Genomic DNA, 16871 nt, shown 5'->3' with positions numbered 1-16871 from the left:
TCAGGATGCATCTGGCATTGCTTGCAGGAAAGAATGAAGCAGGACATATGTGCTGCCGTCTTGTAAACAAATATAAATATGAATATGACAATCTGAAGTTAATGAGGAGGACAAAAGGCCCTGGCAAAGAGATAGATCTTCTCTGTTTCCCACGTACTTGCTATGATTCTTCTACATCAAAGGAATAAGGACAAACAAAATAAAAAGGTTATGGAATTCTTAACATATATTCCAGTAATTAAATTGAAGGCCTTTCAAGAAGGATCAAAGCCAAGTTTTACCCTTCAGAATGAATTCAACAGTGAGACTTAAAAGACACACACACACACACACACACACACACACACACACACACACAGAGCCTTCAAAAAACTATGAAATGCCTGAATACCCAAATACCCATCAGAAGGAGAATAATTGCATAAGTTTTATACATCTTTAGTATGGGATGCTATGCAACTATTAGAATGATGTGAATGCATGTGTGTACTGATACGGAAGGAAGTACATAACTTATGGTAGGTGAGAAAAAACAAACTGCTGAATAATACAGCATCAATGTGTTTTGATGTAAGTTCTCACATAGTGGTATGCTGGAGCTGACTTGTACTGGCTTCTGAAAGCCAACTGTTACATTTTCAGGAATTTGACAAGCTGATTGTTAAGCAGTGGATAGCTTAAAAGCAGCTACAATGAGTGTATTTGCACTAAAGAAATCCGTACCTTACAAAGAAGGACTTTTTCACCTTTAAGAGAGCTGGTTTATCAACACATCACTGCTCAAAAATATGCAAATATAAGTTTGTATAAGCTTATCCAATTATCTGGAATAATATCTACCAAAGTGAGTTGTTGATTTATAAATACTGATTTTGCAATCTTAAAAATTAAAAAAAAAAACAGTAATCTCACAAAAAAGTGAATACTACCATCCTGGTGTAAATAAGACCCACTGAAAAGTCCAAATATAATATCTTCTGGTGACTAAGCTCAATATTTTTAAGTCTAAAACAGTTTAATTAATGATATTTTAAGGGCTAAGCATGTATTTGTTAAACTTAGTATATTTCAAGTCTGTTTAATACTAAAGCTTAAATCACCTTAAAGGTTCAGAGCCACTTCATATCGGTTTAAACTGGCTCAAATATTTATAACATTGATAATGGAAAATGAATACTATCCATATAAATATATCTTTATGAGGATAATACTCTATGAGGCACATTCCTAGATTTAGATTTAGCATCAAAGCAAAGACTGTATCAATCATACTCCCATCAATAATGTGTGTGGAGAGCACCACACCAGTATCTGATATACGAAGATTAAAAAATATTTTAACCATCTGATAAGCAAAATGAATCCACAAAAAAGTAAATAAAAAGGATTTCTGTATTTCAGTTGACAGTTCCCTGATTATAATTAGTTTAGCTTTAAAAAATGTATTGATCAACTATTTGTATTTTCTGTGAACCATCTAGTTACCTAGTCATAGTCTTTGATAATTTTTAATTGGATTACTTTTTTATTGTTAATTAATTGTTGGAGTTCTTTAAATATCATGTTAATTAACTTATTATCTGTCAAGAGTGTTACAATTTTTAAAAAGGTGGGGTGTGCCTGGGTGGCTCAGAGGTTAAGCATCCAATTTTTTGTTTTGGTTCAGCTCATGATCTCGCAGTTCTTAAGATCAAGCCCGCTTGGGATTCTCTCTCTCCCTCTCTATCTGCCTCTCCCTGACTTGCGTGCACACTCTCTCTCTCTAAAAATAAATAAATAAACATTGAAAAAAAGAATGTGACAAACATTTTTTAAACATCAATTTCTTGCCTTTTAAATGGCTGGTGTTATTTTATAGTTTCTTTTTTTTGTATTCAGATATTTCAGTCTTTTCCCCTATGACTTCTGGATTTGGGATTATGCTTAAGAGGGCCTTTCCTACCTAAAATTAAAAAAGAAAAAGAAAAAAAACACCTACTTTGCTCTACTTTTTGTACACATTGCGTGTGTGTGTATGTGTATGTGTGTGTGTGAGTGTGACTTAGGGATTTCATCCATCTGGAAGTTATTTTAGTGACTATGTAGAGTAGAAATTAATTGAACTAATGTATCATTACAAATCCTTACTCACTGATTTTTAAATTCCACATTTATTCTAATATATATATATACATTTCACATGGATTCCTGAATTTTAGTATTTTATTGAGGAAAACTTCAGAGTAGTTATAATTCATTTTTTCATGAGAATAAACTAAGCCCTTCAAGTGATGTTTAACTACTATTCTATAAATATTATACAGCTAGAACAGAGAATATTTGATCATTTCTGCTATATAAAATTACTTGGCAGTATAGGTATTGAGAGGTCTCATTTGATAATATAAATCTTTCTAGAATTGTCTTCAGTGCTTGATGCTGAAGCAAACTGTCCATAAAATGTGCATCTGGTTTAATGTAAGTCTTTAAGCCCATTTTTGAGGTTTAATTTACATTATGCTATTAAAAAACTATTATGAAAAAGAAGGTTTTCAGTGTAACATTTCAAAGCCCAATGCACAGTTAAAATAAAACCATGCCTTTCTTTCTTTCTTTCTTTCTTTCTTTCTTTCTTTCTTTCTTTCTTTCTTTCTTTCTTTCTTTCTTTCTTTTTCTTTTGTTTTTTTTTGTAGCAAAATCTTGCCTGTGACAGTGTGTTTGCCAACATGGCCCCCAAAAAGAAGACTGTCAAAAAGAACAAAGGAGATATCAATGAGATGACCATAATCGTAGAAGATAGCCCCCTAAACAAATTAAATGCTTTGAATGGGCTCCTAGAGGGAGGCAATGGCCTTAACTGCATTTCTTCTGAACTAACAGATGCTTCTTATGGCCCCAATCTCTTGGAAGGCTTAAGTAGAATGAGGCAGGAGAACTTCCTTTGCGACTTAGTCATTGGCACCAAAACCAAATCTTTTGATGTTCACAAGTCAGTGATGGCTTCATGCAGTGAATACTTTTACAACATCCTAAAAAAAGACCCATCTACCCAAAGGGTGGATCTCAATGATATCTCACCACTAGGCCTGGCTACTGTCATCGCATATGCCTACACCGGAAAGCTGACTCTCTCCTTGTACACGATAGGAAGCATTATTTCTGCTGCTGTTTATCTTCAGATCCACACCCTTGTAAAGATGTGCAGTGATTTTCTGATACGGGAGATGAGTGTTGAGAATTGCATGTACATTGCTAACATTGCTGAAACATACTCTTTGAAAAATGCAAAAGCAGCAACCCAAAAATTTATCCGGGATAACTTCCTTGAATTTGCAGAATCAGATCAGTTTTTGAAACTTACCTTTGAGCAAATTAATGAACTTCTCATAGATGATGACTTACAGTTGCCTTCTGAAATAGTAGCATTCCAGATTGCAATGAAGTGGTTAGAATTTGACCAAAAGAGAGTGAGGTATGCTGCAGATCTTTTGAGCAATATTCGCTTTGGTACCATCTCTGCACAAGACCTGGTCAACTATGTTCAGTCTGTACCAAGAATGATGCAAGATGCTGACTGCCACAAACTTCTCGTAGATGCTATGAACTACCACTTACTTCCATATCATCAAAACACATTGCAGTCTAGGCGCACGAGAATCCGTGGGGGCTGTCGAGTCCTTGTCACTGTTGGAGGACGTCCAGGCCTCACTGAGAAGTCCCTTAGTAGAGACATCTTGTACAGAGACCCTGAAAATGGATGGAGCAAGCTTACAGAAATGCCAGCCAAGAGTTTTAATCAGTGTGTGGCTGTGATGGACGGATTTCTTTACGTGGCCGGTGGCGAAGACCAGAATGATGCAAGAAATCAAGCCAAGCACGCAGTCAGCAATTTCTGCAGGTATTTGATCCTTTATTAGAAACTCAAATGGTTTAATATAAGACAGTTTCCCTGACAGAAGTAAATTAGTCATTTCTGTTAGTTCATTGGCTCAGTAAATCAATAACAATAATCCCACATTACGTGTACACAGCAGTTCACATTACATAAAGTACATGCATATATAAATAGTGCACTCCAGATTTCTGAATAAGCCTAGGAAATGAGCTGGGAGATGTGGTTATTCTGATTATACACGTGAGAAATCGGATACCCAGAGAAGTTATACCACTAGTAAGTAGTAATTCACAGTTTCTCATTTATAGTATGGTGCCCTTCCCAATACATTGTTTTTCTGAAAACAAACTAGGTACAAATGTAGTTTTTAACACTAGATGGTAAGAAAGATCACAATAATACAAAATTTATTTTAAGTGACTGTCACTGATGACTGTCAGATTTATAATTGGCAGATACAATGAGATCGTTAAACACGTGACAGGTAATTAATTTTAAACATTTACTTGAGGACTGAATACCTTAGAAAATATCTACATTTTTGATGCATGTAGAAACAGTAAAAGTATAATATAGCCTTCAGAAAATGGAACTCAAATGCCATGTTATTTTTGTATATTTATAATAACAACTTTCATATATTTGAAATGTCAGAAAGTCATGCTTCTATCATGGTACAAGTACAAAGTCAAACAACTAATGAGCAAGATCTGAAAATTTATACAGCATATCATGAAAAAAATTCTTTATTATTTCATTATAAGTCTGTGTGTCATTTAAATGAATCCAAACAATTAACTGATTTTTGTCCTTTATAAGAGTGGTTAAGCTTTGATTTGGAGGTTAAATGTGACAAAAATGAAGGAACATCAAACTAATGGAAAGAATCTGTGTTTACAATACTTTGGAACTATGTAAACAGTTGAAACAGGTTTTCTATGACTGATTATTTTCCTCCTGCTGATAACTCTTATTAGGATTCTAGCCACTGCTTTTGCAGTATTGATTTCAATGCCTTGTGGCATAATAACTGTAATATCAAACACTGAAAAAATATACCTCTAACCTAAAAAATCTTCCCTGCGCAGAGGTGCTAGAAAATAGAAAGGTATCAAAAATTAGGCATCTGTTGATGTTTTTGGATATGAGTTCCATTGATCTCATTCTAAACAGATGATAGAAGACTTGGTTGAGTGACTTAGCTTTACTGTTGCAATGGCCAGGACAGGTGTGTAAATGAGAAGGTATTGGTGAGAGATGGAGAAATCCAACTAGCCAACTCCTATCTTAAGCAGTGAGAATGAGCGAGGGATGGCTGGTGTCTGTAGATATGTGGAATTGACTGCCAATGTGGCAGTAGGCCTCCCCTACATGCATAAATCTTCCCCATGATGGATATTTGAGTATGGAGGAAGAGGGACTAGAAGGTTGGGCTCTGTGGGGACTTCTCCAAGTGACAGTGGGTTTTATAAACAGGAGGAGGAGGAGTCACCAATGCCTACCTTGCCTTTTCCAAGTGTCACGCTCTTTTACCGGCTGACACAGAAACACCAGCCTCCAGGTGAGGGGCTGCGCTCTGTTGGTAGGGAAGCCTCCTTGCAGGAAGTGTCAACATTTCCATTTGTGGACTCACGTGGGTTCTCCAGCTGCCGCCAACAAGGCTGTCACACTTCCTCTGCCATTTTCAGATATGATCCCCGCTTCAACACCTGGATACACCTGGCCAGCATGAACCAGAAGCGCACGCACTTCAGCCTGAGCGTGTTCAACGGGCTCCTTTACGCCGTGGGCGGCCGCAATACCGAAGGCAGTCTGGCCTCGCTGGAATGCTACGTGCCCTCCACCAATCAGTGGCAGCCGAAGACGCCCCTGGAGGTGGCGCGCTGCTGCCACGCCAGCGCGGTCACCGACGGCCGGGTGCTGGTGACCGGCGGGTACATCGGCAACGCGTACTCGCGCTCGGTGTGCGCGTACGACCCCGCCGGCGACTCGTGGCAGGAGCTGCCGGGCCTGAGCACGCCGCGGGGCTGGCACTGCGCGGTCACTCTGGGCGACAGGGTGTACGTGATGGGGGGTAGCCAGCTGGGGGCGCGCGGGGAGCGCGTGGACGTGCTGACCGTGGAGTGCTTCAGCCCCGCGACTGGCCAATGGAGCTACGCTGCGCCGCTGCTGGTGGGCGTGAGCACGGCGGGCGCCTCGGCGCTGCACGGCCGCGCGTATCTCGTGGGGGGCTGGAACGAGGGCGAGAAGAAATACAAGAAGTGCATCCAGTGCTTCAGCCCGGAGCTCAACGAGTGGATGGAGGACGACGAGTTGCCCGAGGCCACCGTGGGCGTGTCCTGCTGCACCCTCTCGATGCCCAACAGCGTGACCCGGGAATCCCGAGCCAGCTCGGTGTCCTCCGTGCCAGTCAGTATCTGAACCCAGGTAGATGCGGGGACGCAGGAAGAACAAATAGGCGTTCGTGGGTAACCTTTGAGTTAGCGGAAAGGAAAATATATAACCTTTACTACAGTGGTTGTATCTTAAACTATATCGAGGCCTATGTCTTGGTGGTTTTAAATTCCGGGTATGGCTTAATCTACCTCTGGGTCTGTTTTTTTTTTGGTTTTTTTTTTTTTTTTTTGGTTTTTTTTTTTTTTTCTGTAAGCCACAAAGAAAAGAAACCACTCCTTTCACCGGCCATTGGGTGGCAGGCAGAATTCATTGCAGGCAATCTTCCACCAGGGCGTTTTCCCTTCATGCATAGCGGTTACACCCACATCTGAGAATTTTCTTTTACCCTTCAGTAGACGGGAAGCTTATTCGAGTAAGCAGTTTTATGTACAAAAGTTTATCTTCCTCTTTCTCTTTTTCTTTAGGAAGTTAAAAGCATTCATAGCTTTTATTTTAAAATGGAAATCCGTCTATATCCATAAAGACTTAATTCTATATTTAAATGCAGTTTCTTTTTCTATACGTGACTGAGTAAAGAATATTGAAAGGCATCCCGTGACAAAGTCATAAAGCTTAAAACAACGTCTGACTGGAAAGTAACAGGGATTCCTCCCTGTAACTGTCACATTGATACCTTTGGTTTATCCCTTGTTCTCTTTTTCCTCTGTGCCTCAGTCTCCAGTGTAGTTGCTATCAAAAAACACTGCTCTCAAAGAAGAGAACCACTAGTCATTTACTTTATGGTGTAAATTTAGATCATTTTGTTGTTTTTCCTACAAGTGTTTGCACTTCAACCTTCCTCCCCTATTAAAGGAATTGCAAGTATGATGGGAGCCTTACTCTGACCCCAAAAACTACACGGAGATGCAAACTTGACCCAATGTAAGCCCCAAGAAAGAACACCAAATAAAACTATGGCTGTAAGGATCATTAACTTAAAGCTTATGTAGCCCGAAGGTTATACAACTGGTAACAGTAATGTGACTTCCCCCATTTTTTTTTTAATGGATGAGAATGAAGGGAACGTTTGGAATTCTTGGGTTTGGCAATAACATCCTGGTGGTAAATGTCATTGTTTTCCATTTCACAGCAATCCTCTTGATTTCTTAATTAAAAATCTAACACATTTATCTCACATGGAAATATCAAAATGATATATGCCCATTCTGTTATATATGTTTTCACTTCGTCTGCTCCAAATAAACTTTGCAAATTAAGGTGTATCCACTTGATATCATTTTCTTACATGTTTGCCAAGTTTTGGAGCAAGGGAATGATTGTAGTAAATGATACATATTTTCCTTTCTTATAATTTATCACTTTATTCTTTGATAGTTTCTTTGTTTTGGAGAAGTGGCCTATCAGTTATGGGTTATGTGCAATTAGGTTTTGAAAAATAAAACTATTTAAATGGTTAAACACGGGATATGTGGAAATGTAACTGGGTTCTCATTAATCCCATTTCTCCTACCTTGTGTAGATAGGTTATTGCTAGAGTTACAATATTTATATTTAAAATATTTTATTTGAACTGTGAAAAGTGGTTCATGTAGTACACTTTGTGGAACAATTTTATATCATTGCCCCTTATGAAAAGTTGAATTTCTGTGTATTTAATGGTAGCACTTGGGTAAAGCCTACCACACTATAAGTTGAGAACAAGGCATTGTTAATGTAAAAACACTGGGCTGTTTCCTCACCCCACACAGAACATTCAGAGCTTCTCCACGTACGGAGCAAATCTAAAGGTATCTGCTCCCTTGACTCTCTGTTCAGGCTGGAAAGTAAAGCTGTATAAGAAACTAGTTTATGGAGCAAGTTAAATCACTGAGCCCCTTAAGTTACCATTGTACAAACCACAGATAACCCTTGTCCTTGAAGCATCATTGGGAAAATAAACTTTATATTTTTAATAAATTATTTTGGCCACAACCCACAATGCCTGTGTGAGGGTGACTATAACATCTTTTAGATTGATATAAATGTATGTTCTTGTACAGTTGAGATGCCTGTAGTATATCACAAATTTTGAGAGAAAAAAAAGTGATTTCTTATGGATTATAGGTCATAAGTGGGCAAATAGACATAATTCCTGATGTGCACTAGTAGTGTCTCCCGTTGAGATCCTAGAAGTTCGGTGAAGTGGAGGGCCTATGGCTTGGAATGAAATGAGAATCAATCAGTTGTAACATTTTATCTTGGAAGAATGAGGAGAGATTGACACTAGAGGATTTTTCAGCAATCAGAGCTTCATGAGAGCTTGGTGCAGACACGGAAGTGGCTTTTTAGAGATGAGATTGGTGACATGTTGGAGCTGGGTGAATCATTTGAAATTACCGTGTAATGTATTTTCTATGTTGTTTATTTGAAGACTGAGAAAACCCACGTGTCTGGGCGTACCAGGTTCCTGGGTACGTTGCTGCTCTCTCTTCTGTTTCAACAGTTAGGTCCATAAATAAAGACCAATATGAATTTAGGATCCTGGAATTTCTGACATAACAAATTGGTAGGGAGCATGGAACATTAAGTGTTGGTGAAAGTGCTGTGTCCTGAAACATTTCTCACTGACAACTGAAAGACACGAAAGTATGTAGAATCAAACTAATGCGTGTCACTTTTTGCGCACGAGCGAAACGTACTCTTTAACCCTGCCATTGAAGCAGTTGCCCCTAGAACCGCGACGGTTCCTCCATGTTTCCCAACTGGAAAAGCACTTCATTTTCCATGTGTTTAAAGCATTCAATTACACTTCTGGTCTCAGGATCCAACCCTATACCTCCTTTTATTTTTCTGAAAGAAAAGGATGGGTTATTTTTGTAATGCCAACATCCTGTGACTAAATAAAAGCATCAGTTCCGCCTATCAGAGCAATAGCAAGTTACCCAGTAGCTGAAATAAGAAGCTTTCTTTTTCTGAATGCGCCAGAGACCTGATGTGCGAGTCTCAAGGAAACAAGACTGTCATGTGGTCTGTCCGTTGTTAGCGTGCCACTGTCGTCCCTGATGCTCCAGTTGCTTTCGGTGTCATTGAATGAGTTTTGTGTTTACTTTCTCTGTTGTAAGACTGGTTATGAATAGAAGGTCAGTGATGGTACAGATTAATATAATTCTAAACAGTAATTAGACGGTAGCGGGGTGTTACGAGTGAAGAGGTGTAATTGAGGCAAGAGGGAAGTGAAAATGTACTGAATGGTTCTATGGTTAAGGCATCACAGCAATTATAGTAAGTGTATTTTACAAATATGCATGTAACTAGAGGCTTCCCTGGAAATATGCAAGTGTTAGAAGGTCAATTTTTTGCTGGTTATCTCGGCCAAATGCCTTCAGAATTTATCCAAGACACTAGATAAAAGAAACTAAAATCACTTCATTTAATTTTTTCCCTGAGTTACAAAGCAATAAGTTTATGTAATCTTCTCTGAATGATTCTTCTGGATTCTTTTCTGAACGAATGTTCTCTGAATGAGCTATATCCCCATCCCAGCCACGGATGAATATGTCTTCTAGCACAAGGCAGCATTATAAGGAATTATTTTTCAGTATGTCTCTTCATATCAGTAAAAACTGTAGCAAAATTTCCTCAATGCTCCTCCCATGGTAATTATGAGAACTAAAGAATCTAAAATATTAAAGATTTACCCTCCAGCACATTCAGAAGGTAAAAACCATTTAAATTTCCTTCCCAGAGACTTTGAGATGAAATGCTTGTCTTGGATACTCCTTTTAAAACAACTTTGTATCTAGTCAGCAAATTCTGGCAAAAAAAAAAAAAAAATTCTTTGCTTAAAACATTCTGGTACCATATAAGGAACAACAAACTAAAATGTATGTGGTGTCTGTAACCTCATCACTACCAATAAAGCTGCATTCAGTAAGAGCTCAGTCAGTGATCCACGTGGACAGTTTTGTAGTGTCCTTTGTGTGATAACTGGGGTGTGTGGTTTCTTCCTCTAGTTAGTTTTCACGGTGACTCACTTCAGCAAAACACAACAGGAAAACGAAATGAGGTGATTGAAGAGCTGTTTCAGCTGCTTGAGGACTGGTAAAGGAAAAATGTATTTTTATACATCGAGAGTGATTTGCTTTGTAGGTCAGACAAAAGCCTACGTTTGGTCTGTCTCAGCCCTGACCACTTAGAAGTCATAGATGAAGTGTGGTGGTTTCTAGTCTCGTTCCCACCCTGACCACAGCCAACCTGGCATGGACTCTGGTTCATCATCATTTGCATCGAAACTACATGTTAGGAAATGAAACTGTATTTTGTGCCAACAAACCCTCACAGCCTTACTCTTCCACCTCACCTTCCAAATGAGCAAATGAAATATAACCAACATAAGATGCTCAGTCTTTGATCTGGTTTAGTAAAGAATAACACTCAGTTGAGGCCATTAGTCACTTCTAGGAAATTCTAAATGGCAGCGATTACTTTTTCTTATACTTCTCCAAGCTTTGCCACCATGAAAAGAGACTAGAACGGCCCCCAAACGGAAACAGCCTGGTGCCACATTCCCAGTTCTGAGCACACTGGCAGGTGCCCCAGAGTTTCCTTGACTTTTCTTTGAACTCCCACATTTATAACTCCAAGCTTCCCCACCGGTCTGCACTCCCTCCCATGTCCACATACTAGTCCGTTTATCCAATTCTTAGCACACGTGAAATTATTTAAAGACACTAATTACATCTAAGGCACTCCAGTATGTATCAAAGGAATAACCATATTGCGCACACTGCGTTTGCAAATTTGATAGACTAGAGACCGAAAGATATTCAAAACTACCTCTAGGCTTTCCCCTCACCGGGGTTGCAGGGGAAGTGGATTAGGAAGTCCATTTCAGGAAAGGGACTTGAAGGAATCCAACCCACACCCTCTAGAAATACTCTTCTTGGCCCTTCTTTTCCTTTCTAGCTACATTCACAAGATGGTCTATGAACGTAGGTGCAGGATGCATTATTCCTTATGCCAATGCCAATCTTCCACCCAGTTTCAGACCAGACATGCTCCTTAAAGAGTGGTGAGGGTGAGGCCCTTTTCCCCAACCTTTTGACAAATACAGTAGTCTCTGGTTAGCCTAAAGATCCTATATGTCTTCTTTTCTTATCCCTTTCAGAAAAGCACCTTTAAAAAATTTTTTTTTTCAACGTTTATTTATTTTTGGGACAGAGAGAGACAGAGGATGAACGGGGGAGGGGCAGAGAGAGAGGGAGACACAGAATCGGAAACAGGCTCCAGGCTCTGAGCCATCAGCCCAGATCCCGACGCGGGGCTCGAACTCACGGACCGCGAGATCGTGACCTGGCTGAAGTCGGACGCTTAACCGACTGCGCCACCCAGGCGCCCCAGAAAAGCACCTTTTAAAGTCAGTCTGACTCATCCTGGAGAAATCACTATTTAGATTTTGCCTTGATATTCAGTCACAGCTATGGAAGTGACTGCAACTTTCAAAAAAGAAGACCTCTTAAAATTACGATTCATCTAGTGCAGATAAGGGTGATATATCAAAATGGAAGAAGTGAGACCTTGATTATAGTGACAAACATTTCTCTTTACCTTACCTCCATGCCCACTGTTGCAACATGTACCCACAGGAGGGAAGTGTCCAGTGATATGAATGGAGGACTTACATCTTTTTATCTAGCTGTTTTTGCTTTGTGCTCACATTTAGGTTATCACTATAGACTCTACATTCAGAAATTCCTTTTCCATCTTGGAGACATCACTACCAACAATTAAGGGGGGGGGGAAACTGAGCAGGATCTGTTTTTGGTGGGCCAGGTATGGAAGTAACCTATGTCAATTCCACCTACATCACTTTGGCCAGAACTAAGCATATGGCTGTACCTAGATACAAGGGAGCTGGAGAAACAGACTTCATAAGAGCCCAAGAGGAAGAAGAAAGGATTTCATACAGCGTTGTCTCTGCACATTGAATGATTACATTTTGGAAACCACTGCTCTCATCTTCCTCCCTGGTTGCCCAGGGAGCAAGGAGCTTCCCAGGCAAACTGCCTCCCCTCAACTTCTGGATGTGGTCACAGTACAGCGGGTTCTCCTCTTTCCCTTTCCTGCCTCATAAGACTTGCGCTCAGCTCCTCTATTGTATCTTGCCTTTTTCTTTCTGAAGAACAAGTCCAGATGACTCTTGCAGCCTTTTCTCAATTCAGGGCCCTGATAGGTCTACAGCATACATTACATGTATTCTGTAAGCCTTGAGAATTGGTATAAATCTGGCTCCCCCAAATCATCAAGGAAACCCATCCAATACCAGAATCACCCCCTCATCCCTCCCTCTTTGGGTCTCCCTGTCCGTCTACTTCTAGAATACTCTAAATTCTTCTTGATTTTACCTCTTCTAAAACAATATTGACTAGAAATCATACATCTGTGATTAAATTCCTCTTACTCCAGTCATACAAGGAAATTCCCAATGCATGATTGTTTGGAGAGAATAGAACACATTATGTAGAGTCTAAAAGAGGAAATACATGGATCTATTCTTAATAACCACAAGAAGAGAGGATTCCTTAATGAGAAAGGGAGAAAGAAAATGAAATGGCTATAATCTGACCCCCAAGTCTTCTTCCCTAACCTTTATGCAACCTTTCCATTTAGTGTAGAGCTCCAAGCTGAGAATTGTTTTATTCTTATTTTTTAAGGTTTATTTACTTACTTTTAAGAGAGAGAGAGAGAGCACAAGGAGGGGAAGGACAAAGAGAGAGAGAGGGAGACACAGAATCCAAAGCAGGCTCCAGGCCCTCCGCTGTCAGCACAGAGCCCGATGCGGGGCTTGAACTCATGAACTGTGCGATCATGACCTGAGCCGAAGGCTGACATTTAGCCCACTGAGCCACCCAGGTGCCCCCAAGAGTTTTATTCTATCACAATTTTGCATGTGGGTAACAAAGGAAATTCTGTATGCAGAAAGAATCCTTTCCTTGTTTAGCAAATATTCATTGAACATAACCATGTACCAAGCACACTGTTGGAACACCACTGTGAAAAGGTGCTGTGTTTCCCCCAGGGAAAGTGAAGAACCAGAATGCCCATGGGACACTGCTACCTGATGCATACTTATTTGGGCAGAGGCAACCCTACGAAGTACAATCATATTAACAGGCATTTACTTATTGCCAAGTTTCGTGCTCCTGAGGTCCTGTGCAGAAGAGAAAGATAAACCTAACTTAGAGCCTGGCCTCACAGAGCCTTTTAGAAGGGGTGAAAGTTGGAGTGCCTTGGTGGCTGAGTCGGTCAAGTGTCCAACTCTTGATTTCAGCTCAGGTTGTGGGATCCCAGGGTCATGAGATCAAGCCCCGCATCGGGCTCTGCGCTAAGCGAATGTAGAGCCTGCTTAAGATTCTCTCTCTCCTTCTCCCCAAAAGAAAGAGAAGCAGAAGAAGGGAAAGAAGGAGAAGTAAGAGTTTTCTAATTGACTACATTTGGACAGTATTCTTTTATTTCCCAACCCCATACCCCTGATGCTGCTCTGTCTGTCTTTGTCCTGCTCTGTGCTCTCAGAGGCTGACCCCCAGGGACTACATCCTCCAGACTCAGACTCTTTGTTCCATAGGTTGTATTTACCCGGTGAGGCATCAGGAGGAGCTAGAGGGCAGAAGAGAGTGGTTGGGGCATCTCTTTCCTGTCCTTCCGGGCTTCTGCACTGCACTCTGGCCACTGCTGCAACTCTCTGCAACTACTGCTTCTTCTGGGCGAGCCCCCCTCCCTGCCTCCACCTCTCACACACAACACGTCACAGCCCTGCAGCTCCTGGATATTTCCTTGCCAGTTTATGTACATTCCGCCACCCCTTTCAGAATACGTTCCTTCAAAGTGAGAACACTGTCTCCCCTGTTCACTGCTGTATCTCTAGTGTCCAGAACAATTCTTGGTGTACAGCCAGGGTATCAGTATTTTTTGTTGAGTGAATGGATGAATGAATGAATGAAATGATAAAACCATCATGACTTACTGCTTGCCAGATTCCTATTCTAATGATACTCACTTATTCAATCAGTAAATATTTACTGTGTATCTATGATACTCAAATCGCTTTCCCTTACCCCGGAAGAGGTGAGCACAAGTACCATACAAGACCATGAAAATAGGTCTTCTCTAAACGAATGGCAGCCAAGAGTTACATTGTCAAGAAACAGTGCAGGTGGAAGGAATTATCCAGCCAAACCTTTACTGTACATTTCTGTTTTTTAAAAAATCTCTCAGGGGCACCTGGGTGGCTCAGTCAGTTAAGTGTCCAACTTCAGCTCAGGTCATGATCTCGCAGCTCGTGGGTTCAAGCTCCAGGTCCTCCTCTGTGTTGACAGCTCAGAGCCTGGAGCTGCTTTGGATTCTGTGTCTCCCTCTCTCTCTCTGCCCCTCCCCTACTTGTGCTCTCTTTCTCTCTCTCTCAAAAATAAATAAACATTAAAAAAAGAAAGAAACATTTCTAAAAAAATCTCAAAAGATTGATAATATTTATATAGTTATTTTACCATTAAACTTTCTAAAATCTCATTGCTTTCTCTCTATAATTGCCAAATCTTTAAAAGCAAATTAGGACTAGTTGCAGCATTTAGCTGGTAACTGTTTATTTAGTGTATTTATTTAGTAATAAATATTTAGTGTCCATATTTAAACTGTTTATTCAATATAGTTATGTATAGACATACATTTGATGGAATACATATATTGGTATTTATGTATATATCCATATTTATATACAGTCTATCAAATGATGTGCATAATATATGTATATTTAGTAAGCACTAAACACCAGCTAAGGGCTGAAACTAATCCTATTATAAATATATACACGTGTGTGTGTGAGTGCGCATGTGTATATATATATGTATATATATATATACATATATATATACATATATATATATATAGTTATACTGTTACAGACTGAATGTGTCCCCTGAAATTTATATGTTGAAACCATATATGATGACATTTGGAGGTGGGGCCTTTGGGAGGTACTTAGGTCATGAGGGTGGAGTCCCATGATGGGATCAGTGTCCCCAGAGAAGAGGAAGAGTCAGCTCTCTCTGCCACGTGAGGAAAGAAATTAGAAGACGCCCATCTGTAAACCAGGAAGAGGGACTTTGCCCAGAATCCAACCACACTGGTACCCTTATTTCAGATTTTCAGCCTCCGGAACTGTGAGAAATAAAGAGTTGTTTAAGGCACCTGGTCTATGGTATTTTATTATGGTGGTCTCAGCCCAAGCAGACTAAGAGACAAAGATGGGGAGATAAAGAGAGACAGAGACATATCTGTATTTATATCTTATCATGTCACTACATGCTTGCATCCTGAGATTTACAGCCGTTCTGACTCCAACACCTTACTTTACATGACAGCTAAACGAGTTCATAGGTAACGTTCAGTTCTATAAATACTTCTTGAGGGCAGCTGTGTTCATGGTCACATGTAGGAACCTGAGAAGTTTGGAGCCTACCCATTGATGCCCAGAGGACTTCTTCTGATTCAGGAATGAGAGATAAATAGAGGGACTCCTGGGAGCAGGGTCCCTGCAGCCCGAACCCCGGCACCTTTCAGAACCCCAGAGCAGCCTCCATCAGTGGTTCTGTCTTTCAAGTTTAAAGATACAGAGGGCAAGGCAGAGTCCTGAACAATGAACAGTAAGGCTCTAGGCCTGAGCACAGAGCCTGCTTTGGATCCTCTGCCCCCCCCCTCTGACCTCCCCCTGCTCATGCTCTCTCAAAATTAAATAAAACATTAAAAAAATAAATAAAAAGATAAAACGTTGCAAATTCCGCTGAGAGGGAGATCTGCCTGTCCTTCAGAGACACAACACGGAAGCACACTTCTGAAAGTGATGTGAGAGATGGGAGACTGACCCTGGGCAACCTTGGGAGCCATGCGCTGAAAGTGAGAAGGCCATTGGAAGAGAGTCTCCCTGTGGAATGCTTGCATTGAATGGGGACAAATTGGCTCCACCGAAAATCCCCAAAATACTAAGACATTGTCCGTCTCAGTCCCACCTTGATTCCTCCTGAATTCTTCCAGTTGAAATCCAGCTCTGTAAGTTAGTACCTTTGGTGAAGCCCTCTGTCCTCTGCGGCCACCCCCACCCCCACCCCCAGCCTGCACTGACCAAACACAGAAGAGAGAGGAAGCCTTCAGGGGTGGTAACTCCCTGTGATGTCTGTAGGGAGATCAGGGCTCTGGGCTGCAGAAGGAAACTTTAAATCAGAAGAGTCAGCATCACCCAGGGCTGGGGGATGTGAATCCTCTGCTGCAGTGGGTGCCACCATTATGCCCTGACACACACAGCCTGGGTTCCGGCACAGCATGGCTGTGATGCCTCCTAGGTTTGCTGTAGGGATTTTGCTGTAGGTTTGCAGGTGGAGCCTAGAGAGGCCAGTGCTCACAGGCTGGTCTTCTCTGGCTGCATCAGCCTTTTCCATAGCCTCCTCAGTGCACCATACAAATAATTTTTTTGTGCACTTACTCTCTGCTTGGGCAGAGCAAAGTTACAAACCCTGGCCTCCCCCTCTCCCAGTCCCACTAATGGTCTGTCCTGGATTGAGGCAGTTGTTTG

At 40.8% G+C, this 16871-nt stretch overlaps 1 protein-coding gene across 13 annotated transcripts in view; it reads left to right on the top strand.

Moving 5' to 3' along the window:
* KLHL31 (kelch like family member 31) overlaps positions 1-16871 on the top strand; it is a 124692-nt gene that overhangs the window by 12236 nt on the left and 95585 nt on the right. For 11 of the 13 annotated variants that reach the window (XR_006597840.1, XR_006597839.1, XR_002157150.2 and 8 more), the window contains exons 2-3: positions 2673-3877; positions 5563-6301. Coding sequence is in view for 2 of the 13 variants with exons in the window: in XM_045057655.1 (XP_044913590.1) it covers positions 2706-3877; positions 5563-6295 (1905 nt within the window). In the remaining 11 variants the exon portion in view is untranslated. Of the gene's footprint in view, positions 1-2672; positions 3878-5562; positions 10192-16871 lie in introns of those variants that run through there. The other 2 variants (XM_045057655.1, XM_006931802.4) reach the window with 1 other exon arrangement.

This window comes from Felis catus, chromosome B2 (assembly GCF_018350175.1).
Source record: "Felis catus isolate Fca126 chromosome B2, F.catus_Fca126_mat1.0, whole genome shotgun sequence".
In the NCBI taxonomy this organism is placed as follows: domain Eukaryota; kingdom Metazoa; phylum Chordata; class Mammalia; order Carnivora; family Felidae; genus Felis; species Felis catus.
Note: the sequence above shows the minus strand (reverse complement) of the source record. Positions and strands in the feature narration are given on the sequence as shown.